Below are 20266 nucleotides of genomic sequence, written 5' to 3' on the forward strand. Positions count from 1 at the left end.
ACGTTACAAAAACTTCTCTTTGAACAACGAAAAATGGAGCTGGACGCGGAGATACGTTTAAAGGAGTTGGAAAGCGCTTCTTCTCCTCTACCTGCTCGTGAGTTCGATGTGAGTAGACATGTTTCATTGGTACCTCCATTTAATGAAAAAGACGTAGATAAATACTTCATTATGTTTGAAAGAATCGCCTGTACGTTGAAGTGGCCAGAAAATGTTTGGCCAATGTTGTTACAAACGGTGTTGAAAGGAAAAGCTCAGGATGCTTATGCCTCTCTTTCTGCGACTGATAGTGGTGTTTATGCTAAAGTAAAAGAAGCTATTTTACGTGCATATGAAATGGTTCCAGAAATGTACCGACAAAAAATTAGAAAATGGAAGAAATTGGATAATCAGTCTTATGCAGATTATGTCCGAGAAAAAGAGCTTCTCTTTGATCGTTGGTGTGCTGCAAGTGCAGTAACTGATTTTAATCAGCTTAGGCAGTTGATTCTGCTAGAAGATTTTAAAAGGACTTTACCTGAGAGAGTAACCACTTATTTAAATGAAAATAAAGAGTCTCAGGTTTCTAAAGCTGCCATCTTGGTTGATGAGTATATGCTGACGCATAAACTTCATTTTGAACGCTCAAGCTTTGATAAAAACCGAGGTCCTGGTTTTATAAAGCCCAGTGTTGATTTTTCTCAACCTTTTCGACCCAAAGGTAATGGCAAGCCCAGAGGACCGGTTTTGCCTCACAGAGAGCGTGATGTGCCTGTGGAACCTAATGATGGTGAAGTGAAAGCTCAAGTAAGGTGTTTTTATTGTAAACAAGAAGGACACATCACTAAGAATTGCCCTAAATTACAAAGAAAGGATCCAAAGCCAGTAGCTGCAATTAAAATACAAAATAAGGAATCTTGTGAACCTGATGGTTTCAAACCTTTTATCATGGATGGGTTTATTTATACATCTCATTCAGAGAAAAAAATACCTGTTAAAATACTGCGTGACACAGCAGCGTCACAGTAGTTTATTCTGGATGGTATTTTTCCTAGTGATGAGGTTGATGAGATTGAAGCTGGAGTTCCCATTTGTGGTTTTAGCATGCAGGAGGTTAAGGTTCCTTTATGTAAAATTGTGGTTCAGTCAGAGTTGTATTCAGGAGATGCAGTGGTAGGCTTACGCCCAATTTTTCCTATTTCTGGCATCTCTATGATCATGGGTAATGACTTAGCTGGAGGCCGAGTATTAGTCACTCCAGAGGTAACTCCTGTACCAGTGTTTTCAGCTCGACCAGATAACCTAGCTCGCACCTACCCTGATGTTTTCACCTCGTGTGCAGTCACTCGTGCTGCTCTAAAACATCAACTGGAGAAGGAAAAAGAAGAGAAAGAAGTCGAACTGAGTGACAGTTTTCTGTTTAATTCTGAGACTGACCGAGGTCATGTGAACTCAGATGATTTAGAGGGAGTGAAGCTCTCCATGTCTAGGAAACAGTTGATTGACCTTCAGAAGAAGGATGATAGTTTATCCTCACATTTTTGCGACACAATAACTGATAACCCTGAAAAGCTGAATACTGGTTATTTCCTGAACGATGGCCTTTTAATGCATAGATGGACTCCTTTGACAGCCTCTCCTCATGAGAAGTGGCATATAGTAACACAGATTGTTCTCCCTGCTCGGTATCGACCAGAAGTTTTACGTTTGGCGCATGACAGTCCCCTAGCTGGCCACCTGGGCATAAGGAAAACGTATGACCGCGTGTTACGTCATTTCTTTTGGCCAGGCTTGAAGAAAGATGTGGTACGTCATTGTAATTCATGTCATTTTTGCCAAAAATCTGGGAAACCAAACCAGACAATACCACCTGCTCCTTTATATCCCATTCCAGCCATTGCTGAACCTTTTGAGAGGGTATTGGTGGATTGTGTAGCACCACTGCCTAGAACAAAAGCTGGAAATAAATATTTAGTTACGGTAATGTGTGCCTCCACTCGTTTTCCAGAAGTCTTTTCAGTGCGGAAAATAACCACCCCAGTCGTAGTGAAAGTGTTAACCAAGTTCTTCTCGCTGTTTGGTTTACCACAAGTGGTGTAGACCGATCAAGGTAGCAATTTTATGTCTAAGGTGTTTTCGCAGGTTCTAAAACAACTAGACATTCAACATTCCTGCTCTACTGCATATCACCCAGAAAGCTAAGGTGCTCTCGAACGTTTTCACCAAACTCTAAAAACTATGCTACGCACTTACTGTTTAGAATTTGATAAAGATTGGGATGAGGGGGTGCACTTTCAGTTGTTTGCCATACGAGAAGTGGTGCAAGAGAGTCTGGGTTTTAGCCCCGCAGAGTTGGTTTTCGCTCACGATGTTCGTGGTCCGTTAAAGTTGTTAAAAGAAAAGTGGATGTGTGAAGAGATTGACAAAAATTTATTAGACTATGTCTGTGATTTCCGCTTAAAGTTAACTCGTGCTTGTGAAATTGCTAAAACTAACCTCCAAGCTGCACAAGCCCGAATGAAATCGTTGTTTGACAAAAAAGCTGTAATGAGAGCATTTCAGCCTGGTGAAAAAGTGCTAGCTTTACTTCCTATTCCTGGAAATTCCTTACAGGCTTGTTATAGTGGTCCGTATATCATTATGAAAAAGATAAATGATCGTGACTACTTGATTTCCACTCCCGGTAGGAAGCGCACTTCTCGACTTTGCCATGTTAATATGCTAAAACAGTACGTTGAGCGGAACAATACGTCAGTTGTTCCTCTCTGTTGTGTTTCTAAAATTCCCCAGCTTGTAGAAAACCAGGAGGAGCTCTCCGGGGCTGAACAGGAGGTGGACAGCTCCCCTCCTAAAATCCTTGAAGGAAAGCTCTCCAATTCTCATTACCTCCGTAATCCACACTTGTTGTTTTCACATCTGGATAGTCAGAAGGAAGAAGATCTCAGACAGTTGATTAGCTCTAACTCCTGTCTATTTGCAGACATTCCTTCTAGGACGGATATCATATCACATGATATTGATGTAGGTGAAATAAAGCCCATAAAACAACACCCATATCGAGTAAATCCGGAAAAATGTCTCCGCTTAAATAAACAAGTGCAGTACTTGCTGGACCATAGTTTAGCTGTACCAAGCACTAGTGCATGGAGTTCTCCTTGTCTATTAACCTCAAAACCTGGCGGTGAGGACCATTTCTGCACCGACTATAGAAAAGTGAATGTAGTAACCAAACCTGATTGTTTTCCTCTCCCCAGGATGGAGGATTGTGTTGACCATGTTGGTGCGGCCCGCTTTGTGACCACTCTTGACCTTCTAAAAGGATATTGGCAGGTGCCATTGACTAAACGTGGACAGGAGGTCTCTGCTTTTGTCACTCCTGATTGTTTTTTAGAGTATACCGTTTTGGCATTTGGTATGCGAAACGCTCCTGCTACTTTCCAACGACTAATGAATATTGTTCTGTCAGAGTTACCCTTCTGTGAAGCTTACTTGGATGATGTAGTAGTATTTTCTGATACTTGGGAGGACCATCTAAAACACTTGCAAACTGACCATTAACTTGGCTAAGTGTCAGTTTGGCCACGCCACAGTGACCTACTTAGGAAAACGTGTCGGAAGTGGACAAGTACGTCCTGTGGACGCAAAAGTGGAAGCCATATTATCTGTCCCCGTTCCTTCTACTCGAACTGAGTTGCGCCGTTACCTGGCTATGGTTGGGTATTACAGAGGATTCTGTAACAATTTCTCCTCTGTGGCCGCCCCCTTAACGGACCTGCTCAGTCCAAAAGTGCCTTTTGTCTGGTCTACCTGTTGCCAAACTGCTTTTGAGCAAACGAAGACATTGTTGACCAAGGCCCCTGTGTTGGCTGCCCCAAAGTTTGATGTCCCTTTTAAACTTGCTGTAGACGCTTGTGACTCTGGCGTAGGAGCTGTTCTCCTTCAGGAGGGAACTGATGGAATAGAACACCCTGTTTCTTACTTTCCAGAAAGCTGAATAAACATCAAAAAGGGTACTCTACTATTGAGAAAGAAGCGTTAGCCTTAGTTCTGGCCCTAGAACATTTTGAGGTATACGTTGGTGGTTCTTGTAACCCCGTTACAGTGTATACCGATCACAACCCCCTTACCTTTTTAAACCGCATGTGTAATAAAAATCGCCGCTTGATGAGCTGGTCCTTGCGGCTACAGCCTTTTAATCTTGAGATAATACACGTTAGAGGTAAGGATAATATTATAGCTGATTCTCTCTCTCTCTCGCTTCTGAGAGCCCTGCCCAACTTGTTTTTTGTATGGTGAAATGTATTATGTGTCGCAGCATGCCTACATTTTCCCCCATACAAAAATATTGGCGTGGGGGTGTTATGTACCCTAGGGTGCCCCTAGTGACACCTTTTAGGTTTTGTACATATGAGCTGCAGTTTTGTTTCTTCTTGGGCACGCCTCTCTATTTTAATCAGCTTAATTGCAGTCAGCTTGGGAGTTCTGACTGAAGCTCCTATATAAGCTTCAGAGTGTGGTTCTTAGAGTGCGGAGTCTTGAGGAACTCAGAGGTGGTGGTGCTGCTTGCTCCAGTGCTGTTTGGTACTAGCGTGTTCTCCGCCCACCCTTGTTGTCTCGTTAGGAGGTAAGCTCCTGTTGAGGAGATGTGAAAGAGCTGCTGAGTGCTCTTTGTTTGAGATTTAGGCCTGGGTGCTTAATATGCATTTAGACCTTGAGTGTGCTTGTGGAAGCCTAGTTCAGCTCAGGTAGAGGGGCCTGAGCTGTGTGATTGTGGACGTTTGGGTGTTTCTGTTTATTGTCCAGGGAGGTGATTTTGCTGACCGTGGACGGTCCTGCGATTTGGGTCAGTTTTGTTTCTTTCCTCCCATTCGCTGTAGTCATTCAGACTAAGGCCCTCTGACTGGGTGAGATTTGGTAGTCCTGTTTTCGTTTTTTTTCTTTACTCCTAGACATCTTTTGGACAGGTAGTCCGCTGTCTGTGAGGCTTCGACGACCCTGTACAGGGTTGGCCCTGCTCAGGCGGCGTTATATTGATTTTGGCCAAACTCACCTGGTCCACCTTTCTTTTTATTACTTTACTTTCTTTTTGTTTGGTGACACGGGTCCTGAAGAAGGTGCTCTCCAGTCCAGGAGGGAGGAGCCCACGAAGACTTCGCCTGCTGCCCAGAGTGATTTATAAAACTTAGGTTAATAAAGTTTTATTTTTAAACCTTCTTTTGGTGTCCTGTGTCCCTTAAATATGTTCGGTCTGAGCCGGCCGTAACATCCACAGACTCCTCCCCCCGACCAATCAGTGACCAACAGTGTTTCTGACGTCACAGCTCGGCTTGCTTGGACCCCTTGAGAAGCCGGGCCAGAATTTAGGGAAGTGAGCCGGTCCCAAGAACCATGGAAAATACCTTAAACATGTGTCAAGCCGGAAATATCCGACCCGCACCATGACAGTGGAAAAGGGGCAAGAAAATAAGCTATTTGGGAGCCAATTGCCCAGTCTCACCGTAATTTATATGGACGGGGGATGGGGCCCACACAGCCGGTGGGCGCGGACTAAAGTTTTAAGTGTTCTAAGCTGTGCGCGAAGGGATAAACCCACTAGTGATAGCCTTAAAGGGCTGCGCCAATACTCATAGAATTTGGGGTTACAGTACGTAACCAACAGTTCAGTGCTAGGACCAAAGCTTTTTCTTTTGTATGTCAATGACATTTGTGAAGTGTCTAAAAAGTTAAAAATCATCCTGTTCGCAGATGATACAAATTTATTTTGTTCTGGGAATGACTTAAAAAACATTATAGAATGTATGACTAATGAGATGTCTAAACTTAATGAGTGGTTTAAATACAACAAATTATCAATAAACTGGAATAAAACAAAATTCATGATTTTTGGTAATAGAAAAATAGATGATTATATTATAATGTCTATAGATGATAATCAAGTTGAACAAGTACATGAAATTAAATTTTTAGGGGTTGTTTTGGATCATAAACGTAACTGGAAATCGCATATAAAATACATAAAACTAAAACTTTGCAAAAGTATTAGACTTCTAATTAAAGTAAAACGTGTTTTAGAACTATCAACACTCCAGATATTATATTATTCATTTGTTGTTCCATATTTTACTTAGTGTATAGAGGTATGGGGCAACACATATAAAACCCACATTAAACCGCTGTCTGTCATACAAAAGAAAGTTATGAGAATTTTATATGGACATCAGAGAACACACTAATCAATTGTTTATTCAATCAAATATCTTGAAACTAAGGGATCTGGTTAATTTGCAAATGCTATTGGTTATGTTTAAAGCTAGAAAGAGACTTTTGCCATTTAATTTACAAAAGTTATTTTTCTTAAGCTCATGTGATAGAAATAACAGAAGGAAGTATGAATTCAAAAGTAAAACTGTGCGTACTACTTTAAAACAAATGTGCATTTCGGTGCATGGAGTAAAACTATGGAACAGTTTGGATGAGGAGTTAAAAAAATGCTCTACTATAAACCAGTTCAAAACACTTTATAAAAAAAGAATGATTAACTCATACACTTTTGAGTTGTTAATGGAGTGATATATTGTTATGCATGTTATTGTTGTTGATATATTGTTTGCAATTTGTTTTGTTAATTTAATGTATACAGCCATGACATTTTTGTAATTATTGAGAAAGGGGGCCTTGCTCAAGGGCCCAAATTGGGGCAATTGAGGGTAGGGGCCAGTGTTGTCAGATTGGGCGGTTTACCGCCATTTGGGCGGTTTTCATTCTGATTTTGTAGGTAAAAATTGCTTTGGGAGGGTGGGGATAATTTGAGCGAATTTGGAGACAGATCGGCAGTTTTTGAGTTAACCTATTAAACACATTGCAAACAATCATTCATGATTATTTGTTCAAAGCTTCCTTGACCTTTCTCCATCACTGACTGGCTATTGTCATCTGTCAGGGCACTCACAACAGAGAACTGGTGAGGCGGCGCAATGCTAGTTTTAGTAGATTCCTCGTTGAGTGGGCTGGCCCGATGTAGCGGTACGTCGGAGTGTCCGCCATATTGAATGTAGCAGAACTGCCAGTCAACTAATAAAAGGAAATCAATTTTAATTATTTTTCAACTTTGCATCTAACTTTCTGTAAAAGGTGCGGCACCCTCAGAAGATGAATGAAACTCCACTTTGACCATAGATCATTTGTTGTAAAGATGAAGATGTGGATTCTAGACACTGACTGCATGGCTGGACTAGGGGAGGTTTGCAGTCATGTTGGGGCCATGTTATACTGGGTCAACAGCACCTACCGTGCCAACACGGCCATGACTGTCACATAGAAGAAGGCATACTGGCCATACTGGATGTGATAAGTCTGTTCTTCTTAGCTTAGTTTGTGTGTTCATTATGTGTTAGTTTGTGTTAGGCCATTCAGTAGAGTAACCATGAGTGTGGGAGGTAGTTACCATGAAGACCTGTGGGGTTCACTCTGTATGTGTGTGTCACGAGAACCCACCCCTAGAGAGGTGCATTGGGCAGCTATGTGAGTGCCCGGGTGTGACAAAGCCAAACGCTTTTGGCGGCAGGAAGCTTGTTAGCCCATACAAACCCCCACCCACCCACCCCATAAATTAACCGCAGCACTGTATAAGCCACGGGTTTCAAAGTCTGTGAAAAAAGTAGTGGCTTACCTGTATACACTGGAAAGTACAGTATTTGTATTTTCTGTGAAATTGGTGGGGTTTCCACAATAATTCTTTTTTAGGTTCCAAGGAAAGTCGACAAATTACTAAGGTTGTTTTCACACCTGATAGTCCGGTAGACTCAGTTCGGTTGGGGATCAATATTCATAACATTTTGTTTACATTTGAGCTGGTGCGTTTGCATTCACACTGCACTGTGCAGTCGAGCCAACCTGTTGAACCAACTTGTTCCCCCACAAGCCTGTGGTGGTGCTGTACCAAGAACTACTGAAAGAAACGACACAAAAACCTCTGGACACCTTTTCTTCTTCTTCTGGAAATAAAAACAAAAATGGAGTGGCATCAAGTTTTAGCAGTTTTAGGAGTTATATTTTTGTCATTTTTCAAAAATGGACTCAGCATGAGCAGAAGATGAGGCAGAAGACCATGGAGAATATTGTCCTATTTCGTATAGGCTTTGCCCTTTGAGGCTGTCACTGGTGGGTTTATCCCATCATGCAAAGCATCGCACTGAAAAAATTTAGTCCACGCCCACCTGTTGAGTGGGCCCCACCCGGTCCGTATAAATTACGTTAAGAGCGGGTAATCGGCTCCCATTTTTTCTTCATCAAGCTAATAGCACTGTCAGAAGAACGAAGAAGGAAAGTTGTCCAGCTTGACCGGCACAACCTTTGCTGGGTCCTCGTCACGCCAACTTCCTGCCGTCCCGGTGAGTTCTTCCTCCCCGAGGAGAAGCAGATGAGCAGCCTTGTTTCAAGGTAAGCGCCGATGAATATTTTTTCAGTGGCGGGTCGCTACCTGCTGGACGACACCATCGACCTTTTTTTCTTTTTAACACCGACTCTCGGAGCGAATCGGATGTTTCCTCCGGGACAGGCGACGTCAGCAGCAGCCCCCGCTGCTCACTCCCTCCTGGAGAGCGTAGTGTCGGAACGAGGGGGGCTGAGCAGATGCTCACCCTCCCCGGGTCTTTTCGCATGGGCGACCACACCGCTCCCAGCTGTCGGTGCCCTCCTCTCGGAGCTGCCTGGCATAATCCAGGAGGCGTCCCTCTCTTTTTCCGTCCCTCTCCTCCCCCCGCCCAGATCGGATGATCTAGCGGGAATGTTTTTGGCTCCACCCCGGCTGATCCCATCTGGCCTCGTTTCCCAGCAGTGACGTCCTACTGGAACAAGGCTGCAGCCAGACCTGGTAGACTGAGAGTGCCGGTTTCCACATTCGCGCCCATCATCAGAGTGGAGGGGTTTTACTGAGCGAAATTTCCCTCGGTGCCCCCCTGGAGCCAAGCCTGGCGGAGGGTCTCGGAGCAAGATGTCCAGGTTGGACCAGCGTCCTGCGCCTCTGGGGAAGCATGACCAGACGGTGATGTCGCTCTCCAACCGAGCTCACCAGTATGCGTTCCAGGCAGCTGCAGCGAACAATAACGTTGCGCCGCTGACGTACAGCATCTCAGTGGCTAGAGGGAACAGAACTGCCTCAGGAGACTAAGAGCTTCCTCTGCAAGGCGTCTGACGTCACCCTCAACCTGTGTGCCTCGTCTGCTGTCTGCCTGTCTCGCGTTACAGCCTGGATGACAATGGTTCAGAGGTCCACCTGGCTTCGTCGCTCCCCCTCCTTGTCGGAGAAGCTGCAGATGGACTTGCTGGAGGGCCCCATCACGATGGGCGTGCTGTTCAGAGCCAATTTCAAGGCCATGCTCGAGAAATTGAAGAAGTCGGAGGAGGTGTCAGAGACTGTGCGCCATCTGATCAGCCGCACCCCTCCTCTTGCCCCCCGCCCGCTGGAGAGAGTGCCGTGGCTAGAGACAGCAGAGACGCGCCACAGCTGCAGCAGTGTCTTCTCGCTCCGCCGCCAGCCCCTCCCGTCAGAGTACAGCCCTCCTCATCCCGACAAACAGCGGTGCTGCGTTTCCCCAGAGAAGAATCAAAATGATTCATTGCGGAGGATGTGTGTGTGCATTATGATGGTTTGAGTTTTGGAATAAAACGTAAACATAATTCAGGAATTAAAGTGTCTGATTTCAGCCTGACTGTCAGTTCGTATGATCTCACAGCGGCTTCTCCTCATACATCCTCCACACAAAGTGAGCCGGTGTCCTCCGGCTCCGGTTTTTAATCACCGCAGCCCAAGAAAACACACAAAATGCGCGCGTGAGTGACACAGCAGCCAAAGTGAATGTTTTCAGCAGACCGAGTCCAGTGGGAAACCTCACGCTCAGCCCAAGCTGTGCACTTCTCTGACTGCAGCGGGGCCCCCCCCCCCCCCCCCCGCGGCAGCAGTAGCACTCACCTACATATGCCCAGGGGCGCGCGCGCGCCTCCCCTAAACGCACGCCAGCTCACATCAGCACGGATGTGAGCCCGCAGCCTGAGCGCGGCACAGATACATCGCGCCCCCACGGCAGCCCTCACCTACACAGCTCCGCATGCCCAGGGGCGTGCGCGCCTCCCCTCAGCGCTCGTCAGCTCACATCAGCATGGATGTGAGCCCGCAGCCTGAGCGCGGCACAGAAGCGCCGCGCCCCCACAGCATCAGCAGCTCTCACCTCACGGCTCCAAATGCCCAGGGGCGCACGCGCCTCCCCTCAGCGCACGCCAGCTCACATCAGCACGGATGTGAGCCCGCAGCCTGAGCGCGGCACAGAGTCGCTCTAGACAGATGGATGAACCGTCTTATCAGCAGGGGATACATGCTGCAGTTACAGCTCAAACCCCACATTTGGAGGAACTTTAGAGACGTTTCTGTCATCCCCAGAACAGATCTTGTTCTTCCACGCAGAAGTTCAGAAAATTCTGATAAAAAAATTTAATTTCCAGGGTTCCAGAAGGAGAGGAAAACACAGGGTTCTCCTCTCATCACTTCCTGGTCCCAAAACGGACCAGAGGGATGAGACCCAGATTAGATTTGTCAATTTTCAACTGTGAGACAACATTCCATTCAAAATGCGTCGAGTCGGCTCTGCAGCCGCTACACAGAGCAGGGATGAGAATTCTGTTTTGTCTGGACGATCTGTTGCTGCTGACCCATTTTCCAGACAGGTGGCAGCAGTGCAACTCAGGCGCTGACGTCACACTTGCAAATCTGGGCTTCACCATAACGGGGGGAAGAGCTCAGTTCACCCGGCCCAGACAATCGGTTATCTGGGAGTGAAGCTAAACGCGGTCACTACTAGGGCTTGTTTATCTCAGACGGGAACCAAAGCTCTAAAGACCAACTCCTCTACGTGAAGCAGGCAGAGTGATAACAGCCGTTTCCGTCATGAAGTTATTAAGGACATGTCGTCTGCTCACACAGTGCGACGCCTCCAGAGGTGGTTCGCTCGTTTGCGTGTGGACCCGGTGAGGCAGAAAAGATGGTTGATCGCTGTGCCCCCCTCCGTGAGAATCGACCTGAGACACTGGGGAACCCTCTGTTCTGTCGGAGGGAGTCCCCATCAGCAGACCTACATCACACATGTCAGTCTTCACAGACATGTCCCTGTCAGGCTGGGGAGGCACATGCATGTCTCGAGCTGTGGGGGCACTGTGGCCACCCCACATAGCAGCTCATATAAATGTTTTGGAGTTTCACACGGTTTTGAATGTGATTAAACATTTTGCTCCTGTGCTGTAGAATCAACATGTGTTGATAAACACAGATGGCTGCTGTGTTGGGCACACCAAAATCTGCTCTTCATCAGAGCAGTGTACATCCCTGATGTTCTGAACAGAAGGGAGGATGTGATGTCCAGGGGCGGTCCGCGTCACGGGGACTGGAGTCTCTATCCCGAGTTGATGGCTCAGACGTGACAGAAATTTGGCAGAGTGGCCGTGGACTTGTTTGACACACAAGAGAACGCTCAGTGTCAACTATGGTTCTCACTGAGCCCGTGGGACGAACCACCGCTAGGGGTGGACGCGTTTGCTCACAGCCCGTGGCCCAAAATGCTTCTTTATGCATTTCCCCACTCCATCTGATATCATGGTTTCTGAACCGAGTTAGGGAGGAGGGACTGACAGACCTCCTGGTGGCTCCCGAGCATGTGAACGCCCTGTGGTTCCCAAGTCTACGACGCTTGTTATCGGGACGCCCGTGGAAACTGCCGTGGAGGGAGGATGCTCTCCTCCAGGCGGGAGGAACGATCAGGAGTTACCCAGAAATAGGCCAGCCCCTTTGGGTTTGGCTGCTGAGTGGATCTGTTTTAGAGAGGATGGGTCTCTCTCAAGATGTGGTGTGCATGATCCAGGTTTCACACCACAGCGCTGTACATATCAAAGTGGACAGTTTTTTCAGCACTGGTGTAAGGAGAAAGATGTAGAGGCCACCTCATGTCCACTAGGTGGCGTGCTGTCCTTTCCGCAGCAGTTGATGGACAGAAATCTGGCGTTCATTTATTTGCTTCTATTTACGTGATGTGTCGGCTCATTCCATGACACATTCTGTCCTTAGTGCCTTAACAGAATGAATATTATTGTTTCATGGAATCTCGTTTAAACTCACATCTGACTGCATGCATTTACAGTGTGAGATGTTGTTATCAGTCACAGGTTATGACTGTTGTTTTTGTTCTATTGTCACTAATCAGTTCATGACTTCTGTCATCAATCAGTTTATTTGATTAATAATCAGTTAACTTATTATTAATCTGTTCATATTGAAGAGTTGTGGATCTGCTCTGTTCACGGCCTTTTTCAGCTTCTCCTCTTTCCTGTTGAAAATCTTTCCGGGGTGTTCAGGCACTCGGAATGCGTAAACTACGCAGTGCGCGTCTGTGCATGGTGTGCGTAATTACACAACGCGTATTTATACACATGGAGAGCTGAGTGACAAGATGTTTTTTGAGCAAGAGGACACTTCATATGGTGTTCGAATGGACCCGGTGAGGCATAGACTACATCATGCTTCGCCCTTAACCCACCAGCGACAGCCTTAAAGGGCGAAGCCTATACAAAATAAAACGTTGGTTACGTACTGTAACCCCAGATTCTATGAGTATAGGCGTAGCCCTTTAAGCATCGGGCCTCACTGGCTCCTAAATGGCTGAAGAAAAAAGCTATTTGGGAGCCGATTACCCGCTCTTAACGTAATTTATACGGACCGGGTGGGGCCCACACAACAGGTGGGCGTGGACTAAATTTTTTCAGTGCGAAGCTTTGCATGACGGGATAACTCCACCAGCGACAGCCTTAAAGGGCTACGCCTATACTCATAGAATCTGGGGTTACAGTACGTAACCAACGTTTTTCACACAAGGAAGCTGACAGCTCCATATAAGGTAAGAGAAATGCGTGTTTGTTTGTCCTGCGCTGTACTCCACTTCTTGCTTGTGGAACGGGGCCCGGTCTGCTTGCATTCACACTGTACTCGAACCGCGCTGGAGTTCTCTTTTACTGGACCGAGACCTAGGTTTTAGCCTGGGCCAGAGATCGCCTTTTTGTTCCGTGACAGAGTTTGATGGCGCATTCACACCTTCCCAAAGGAACCGGACTTCCTAGGAAAACGAGCTAGTTTGATTAAAGTGGACTAAACAGGGCTGGTGTGAATGCACCCTAAGTTTGCAAACTCTGAACTGTGACTTTGCAGGGGATCACTGCATTATGTCAAAGCACTCTCATCTTCATTGTATCTAAAGTACAAAACAAAACTGGTTGATACTGACAGGCCCACACCAAAGCTGAGGGTTGGTAAAATTGGTTTAAAAAATAAACTACAATAATATAGAGGGTTTTTCTTCATCTTCATCACTCAGGGTGCTTTTATACAACACAAGATATTCACTTTCACATTCACATTGAGTTTCAGCTCAAAACTGAGCTTTTAAAGCCAACCACCTCTGCAATTCAACTGCTAAAGATCAATAAAACAGTAAAATCATTTGTTGCTATACTGAAATTTGTTTTTAGTATCAAGTTACCTTCTACTAGTAGTTGTGCAGCAGCAGAGACGACACCTACATGATTGACAGCAGTGCATATGTACTTCCCAGCATCCTCTACTTTCACATAATGGAGTTGTAGCGTTTGCTCTGGGTTAATGAGATACCTGAAGAAATAAAACAAAACTGATGTCAAAAGGTTGCAAACACCATAACGTCTTGAACACAGTGGATTTTTACCCCATTGCTATTCTTTCCATTCTGTTGCCTTACAGAAGGCGGGGACCTTGGCGCTCTGACCCTGGCTTACCAAAGCTAGCTCTTGGGACATGGAATGTAACCTCTCTGGCAGGGAAGGAGCCTGAGCTTGTGCGCGAGGTTGAGAGGTACAGACTGGATAATGTTGGTGTAATGAGATAATATGCGTCTGATATTATCCTTCATTTAAACGGATTCTTTCATTTTTCTGGACTAAGTCATATCGTGCTTTGTGGAGTAAATGTGGACAGAGACGTGTTTAAATTTCTGACTCACCAACAACAGTGGGTCGTTTATTTTAAACGATTTAAAAACACATCATACATTTACATTAATTGGCAGATTGATTACAATTAACACAGCTTAATTAATGAGCTTTGCAATGAGAAATCATACGGCCATGATATCTCACTTGCAGCTTTTGAAACAACAGACATTTCTGAAGATATCTGGATTAATTACTGGCAAGATAGAAGTTTAAAGATGGGAAAATGAAGGAGTTTAAATGGAGAGAAAATGGATGAGGGAAAGTGTGTTGATAACGAACGGCACCCTCCTTTCGACCCAGCTCCCCTCGGTACACTTCGGTAGTGGAAATCGACTCTTTACCTTGCAGAAGTGTAGTGTGACAGGTCCGTTAGCTTCGTTAGCTCCACTACATGTTATAATATCTAGACTAGTTCAAGTACCTGATATTATACTTAATTTAAACGGGTTCTCTCTTTTTCGAGCTACTTGACAGATATGTGACAGAGATCAGTGACGTGAGACGTTAATTTTCTTTGACCCATCAAATGAATGCGGTCATTTATTAACAGAATCAAAGTTTAACATCAAACATTGTACACGTGATTATTCTGATTGAAGCAATAACACAGCTTAATTACAACAGACATTTATGAAAATATCTGGATGATTTACTGGCAAGATAAAAGAGTTTTAAAGATGAGAAATGAAGTTTAAATGGAGAGAGATGGATGGATGAAGGAATATGTGTCTGTATCAGAACGGCACTCTCCATTCGATCCCAGCTTCACCTCGGTACACTTAGGTAGTGGAAATCGACTCTTTACCTGTAGAAGATGTCTCCACTGGTACGGAGTTCCATTTAACGCCACCTTTCCAGCGTCTCCGTAGGAACAGCTGTGAATCGTCCGAAGTAGTGACGGTACTTCGTTCGACACACGTTCACCCCACGGGTGGACTCACATGAGGAGTAAGTCCGTCAGAGGCTCCACTCAGATGTGGAAGATTCCATAATTCCCACAAGACTCGGAAGAACTTCGGATCATGTCTGGAACCTCCTGTTCTCTCCAGCAACTTTTCTGTTCGGTTCTGCCCTCCGAACTGAACTGCTCTCCCACCGCACTGGTTGGAACTAGGAAGTGTCGACATTTAAAGAGTTCTGTTTCCGGTTCATTTGGGAAGTCCTGATTGGCTGAAAGAGCTAATCAGGGGTGTGTTTTTATGACGTAAAAGGTCACTAGAAGTCAGAAAAACAGAAAAATGTTTTGGAACAGACAGAAAATGTTTTTGAGACAGACAAGAGAAATGTTTAGGCGAGTTGGGAGGAAACAGGTGCCAGCTTCTCTATTTACGTCTGAGAGGATTTAAAAACATGACAGTTCGTTCCAACAAACTTGTTTGCGTTTGTCTCCGACGTTTGACCGACTTACAACCTGCTCATTTCAGTCAGAAGATCAAGAAAATGAATAATTACTCTGTAACAGACATTAACTAGATTTCTACTTTGAATGAGGATTAAAAATCATTAATACTGTTTCACAGTTGAGTTAAAATAAGTAGTTCACTTCAACATTTAAAAATGATTTGAATTAAACACACTTTTGATTATCAAGACATTTGTAAAATAGTAATGATAATAAAAAAGAGAGTGTTCTTTCAATTGATCAGTGCAGGACACACTTAGAAAGTCTCTGGATGGACTTGATTTTGTGTTTCTGGACTCAAATCAATGAAATAACAGTTCTTGTCCCAGGAAGGCCCTCAGGGCCAGATTTGACCTGAGGCTTAGTTCACTACAGTCCCCCCTTTGGAAATCATCGCCTGTCCATGGGGATGAATTCCAACATGAACTTACGCCTTTGAATGTCCTTGAGCTTGATGTAATCCAGCAAGGAAAACAAAAGTCAAAGAAGGTAATCCCACAATGTTTTTGGTAATTCCATTGTGTTATTGGTAATTCCATAATGTTGTTGGTAATTCCATTGTAGCAATGCTTTAACCCCTTGGAAACAGAGTCTGTAATCCATTGGAAAAGTCATATAATCCACAACGGTAAATCCACAACGAATGGAGGTGTTGATTGATCAGCATACAGAGGGGTTCCCTTGGATTGAACTGAAGATGCGGCCACTGGATGAAGATTGGAGACCAACGTCAGGATTGCAGGTCTCCTCCAGCGAAGGTCGTCGCTGGGTGGATGTCCAGCCAGTGCCGTTCTGGTTCAATGTGTCATGCAATTATGTGGTTTAAGGTGGGCTTATGAAGGGGATTTTACATAAGGCCTTAACCTATATGCACCTGGTGTGTAAGCTATTATGATTGGGAACAGCTACAGCTACAAGTTAAGGGGTGGAACATGCTGAAAAAGTTTCATATAGGGATTCATACCTATAGAAGGGCATTCCAAACTATTTTTCCATTCCTAACTTGGTTTAAGTTAGATTTACATGGCAAAATATAGTTCGGTTCAATTGTCTGTTGTCCTTTTAGATGAACGACTTGAGATTGGGTGTTTGGTTTCCCCATAAATGTTTTTGGAGTCTATGGCGAGACTCATCAAAAAGAATTAGCTATCCCCCCGAATAGAATTGTTCGAGTAGGTTCGGCTTAAGCGTTGTGAGACCAATGTAGATTATGGTACTTAAGGTAGCATTAATCTACATTGACTCCGCAAAGATTAGATTTTAACAAATGAACTGCATGTTGGCATAGTTAAAGGCCTCTTAGTCTCTAACTTAACTACACACAAAATTCATTCTTCCTTGGGGTGTTCAGACAACATCCCCGGAAAAGTGTTGAAGGAATGTGCTGATCAGCTCTGTGAGGTGCTGGCAGACATCTTTAACACCTCACTTACCCTGGAGACAGTTCCCACCTGCCTGAAGACTGCCACCATCATCCCAGTCCCAAAAAGCTCTACAGTGACTGGTCTGAATGACTATCGGCCAGTGGCCCTCACCCCGATAGTCGCTAAATGCTTCGAAAAACTGGTCATGACTCACATCAAAACAACCATCAACATCAACGAGAACCCTCATCAGTACGCATACCGTGAGAACCGATCAACAGAGGATGCAATCTCCTCTGTGGTCCACACTGCGCTCAACCACCTGGAGCAGAAAAACTCTTACGTCCGTATGCTCTTTGTGGACTTCACATCCGCCTTCAACACCATGATCCCCCAAACACTGATGGACAAAATATCCACACTAGGACTAAGCCCCTCCATCTGCAACTGGGTACTAGACTTTTTAACAAACAGACCACAGTTAGTGAGGATCCACAACCTCTCCTCCTCCACCATAACCCTCAGCACTGGCTCTCCTCAGGGATGTGTGTTGAGCCCCCTTCTGTTTACTCTGCTCACATATGATTGTGCAGCTACCCATCCAGGCTGTCACATTGTAAAGTTTGCAGATGATACAGCGGTGGTGGGATGCATCACAAACAATGATGAGTCCAGCTACAGGCAAGAGGTGGAACACCTGGAGAGCTGGTGCAGAGAGAATAACCTTCACATCAATGTGAAGAAGACAAAGGAGATGATTGTGGACTTCAGAAGGAACAAAAACACCTACACCCCCCTGAACATAAGAGGATCTGCGGTGGAAGTGGTCTCCACCTACAAGTACTTGGGTGTACACATGAATGACAACCTCAGCTGGAGCAACAACACCACCAGCCTGATCAAGAAAGCTCATCAGAGACTACTTCCTCAGACGGCTGAGGCGAGCTGGTCTGGGAAGCTCAGTCCTCACCTCCTTCTACAGGTGTGCAGTGGAGAGCATCCTGTGCTCGAGCATCAATGTGTGGCATGGAGGCTGCACAGCTGCAGAAAGAAAAGCTTTGCAGAGAGTGGTGAAGGCTGCTCAGAAATCTGTTGGAATCAGTCTCCCCACCATCACAGACATCTACACCTCCAGATGCAGGAAGAGGGCCACCTGCATCATGAAGGACCCCACCCACCCAGCACACACACTTTTTGCCCCACTCCCCTCAGGAAGGAGGTTAAGGAGCATTAAGTGTAGAACCACTAGACTGAGGAACAGCTTCTACCCTGAGGCTGTTAGACTCATGAATCTCTAACTAGAATAATCACTGTGAAAAACCATATCATGTTGCTGCTGATCTGTTTCATGTTGCTGCTGATCTGTTTCAATGTTGATGTGTTCATGCGTGCACATCTGCTCACAGACTCATGTGCATGTTTGTGCTGATGTTCAATGTTTTATGTTATGAGTGCTTAGTGTATATTTAGTTGATAATTTTCTTAGTTCATATCTTAGATGTTATTACTGTTTTTCTTATACATTTTATTGTCGGATGTAACTGGAACCCCGTGTACATAATTTCGCTCCACCACATGTACCACATGAGGTGCGAATGACAATAAAGAAACTCTGACTCTGACTCTGAAACAATACCAAAACCAAATAAACAACGTTTCAACATCGACAAGAGTAGTGACTAAGCATCTAGAAACATCGTTTCACTGCTCCTTCTCGCCCTGGTTGTCAAATTCAGTCACGCTGTCCCGTTTGAGTGGTTTCTTTGCACACCTTGTGTGGTTTAACCTGGTTACGATGTACCCATTTAACAATTGGCTCTTTTTGGCCTTTACTGATTTTTATCTGATAGACAACTGGAGACAGTTTGTCTGTTATCAGATGGGGTCCAGTCCATCTGGGCATCAGTTTACGGGCGAGAGTTCCGGTCCCGGACTCTCTTCTCCCAGTTGTGGGGGCAAACGTGTAGTACCAGACCCTGTCTCCCACTTGGAGTTCCTCGTGAGAGGCCTTTTGGTCGTAGTACGCTTTGCGTCCTTCAGCTGATTTTTCCAGGTTTTTCTGCGTGAAAGCAAAAGTGTTTTTAAGGTGTTTTTCCAAGTCTTTCATGTATTGTTGTGTAGTGTAGGCTGTTGCCATGGCAGCATCGCCTGGTTGGTACAACAGGTGTAGAGGGAGAGTCATTTGTCGACCCGTCATCATCTCGAAAGGAGAGATGCCAGTCGATGTGTGTGGAGTGGCCCTTATGGCCATGAGGACCAGAGGGAGTTTCATGTCCCAGTCCTTATGGTTTGCGGCTACGTATTTTTTCAAAATACTCACCACAGTCCTGTTTGCTCTCTCAACCTGGCCTGAAGCCTGTGGATGGTAGCCAATATGGAAGTTGGCTTTGACGCCTAGCGTCTTCCACAGTTCTTTCATTACTTCACCTGTGAAGTGTGTACCTTGGTCTGAGTTCACCCTGAGGGGAAGTCCAAACCTTGAGAATACATGATTCATTAATAACATAGCAGTGGTTTGTGCTGTGTCATTAGGGGCTGGTAGACATTCTACCCATTTGGTAAACGCGCAGGTTACCGTGAGAAAATATTTATTTCCTCTAGAGGTCTTAGTGAGTGGTCCGACCCAGTCAATCTGGAGGTCCGACCATGGAAATGCAATGCCTCTACTATGCAGTGGTGCTCTGTGGAGTGGTCTGGATGGCTGAAACTGGCCACAGACCAGGCACCCTTTTATGTAGTCTTTGACATCCTTCTTCATTCCAGGCCAATAAGCAATCTGTTTTAATGCTTTCAGCGTGGCATTGCCACCCTTGTGTCCTGCGGACGGAAGGTCGTGTGCATGGACTAACATCACCCCCCTGTGGTCATGGGGGACCACGAACACGGGTGAGGACGTCCGTCTATGAGCAAAAGTTAGGATGCCCTTAAGTAGTTTTAGCTGTTTGCGCAGCTGAAAGAGGACTTTAAGGTCTGGATTGGAATCCAGTTCATCTTTCGATGGAGTGTATTTGTCTGGGTCAGTCAGATACCTCATCATCGAGTTAATTGCAGGATCCAACTTCTGAAGTTGGATGATGTCTGGGTCAGTCAGCATTTGGCATACAGAAACTGTGTTATCAGCAGGTTTAGCCGCAGCTTGTGCACGTGTGACTGCCATCACCTCAGTTGTAGATTGTGACGACTGAGTGTTGAGTAGCCAGGAGGGGTCAAAGGACCACGTGGGTCCGTCAACAGCTCCTTCCTTGGCTAGGGAGTCTGCAAAGTCATTGTAGTGCTTGTCATCGCCTGGGACTCTGGAGTGTCCTGGAACTTTCTTCCAGAAGATCTGTAGATCATGTGATGTCACTAAGTGATCACATGTCATGAAAAGCTCTTTGTGTTTTACCACCTTTTTGTTGCTTGTGAGAAAACCATTCTGTTTCCACAGAGCGAGATGACACAAGAAACTGAGTCGAGCATA

At 45.3% G+C, this 20266-nt stretch overlaps 1 protein-coding gene across 1 annotated transcript in view; it reads right to left on the reverse strand.

Moving 5' to 3' along the window:
* The window catches only part of robo4 (roundabout, axon guidance receptor, homolog 4 (Drosophila)), a 187736-nt gene that overhangs the window by 146256 nt on the left and 21214 nt on the right, over positions 1-20266 (reverse strand). The window contains exon 5 of the mRNA XM_037687651.1: positions 13554-13681. Within this exon, the coding sequence (XP_037543579.1) occupies positions 13554-13681 (128 nt within the window). The remainder of the gene's footprint in view (positions 1-13553; positions 13682-20266) is intronic.

Source organism: Nematolebias whitei, chromosome 14, assembly GCF_014905685.2.
Source record: "Nematolebias whitei isolate Nwh7 chromosome 14, NemWhi1, whole genome shotgun sequence".
Taxonomy (NCBI): domain Eukaryota; kingdom Metazoa; phylum Chordata; class Actinopteri; order Cyprinodontiformes; family Rivulidae; genus Nematolebias; species Nematolebias whitei.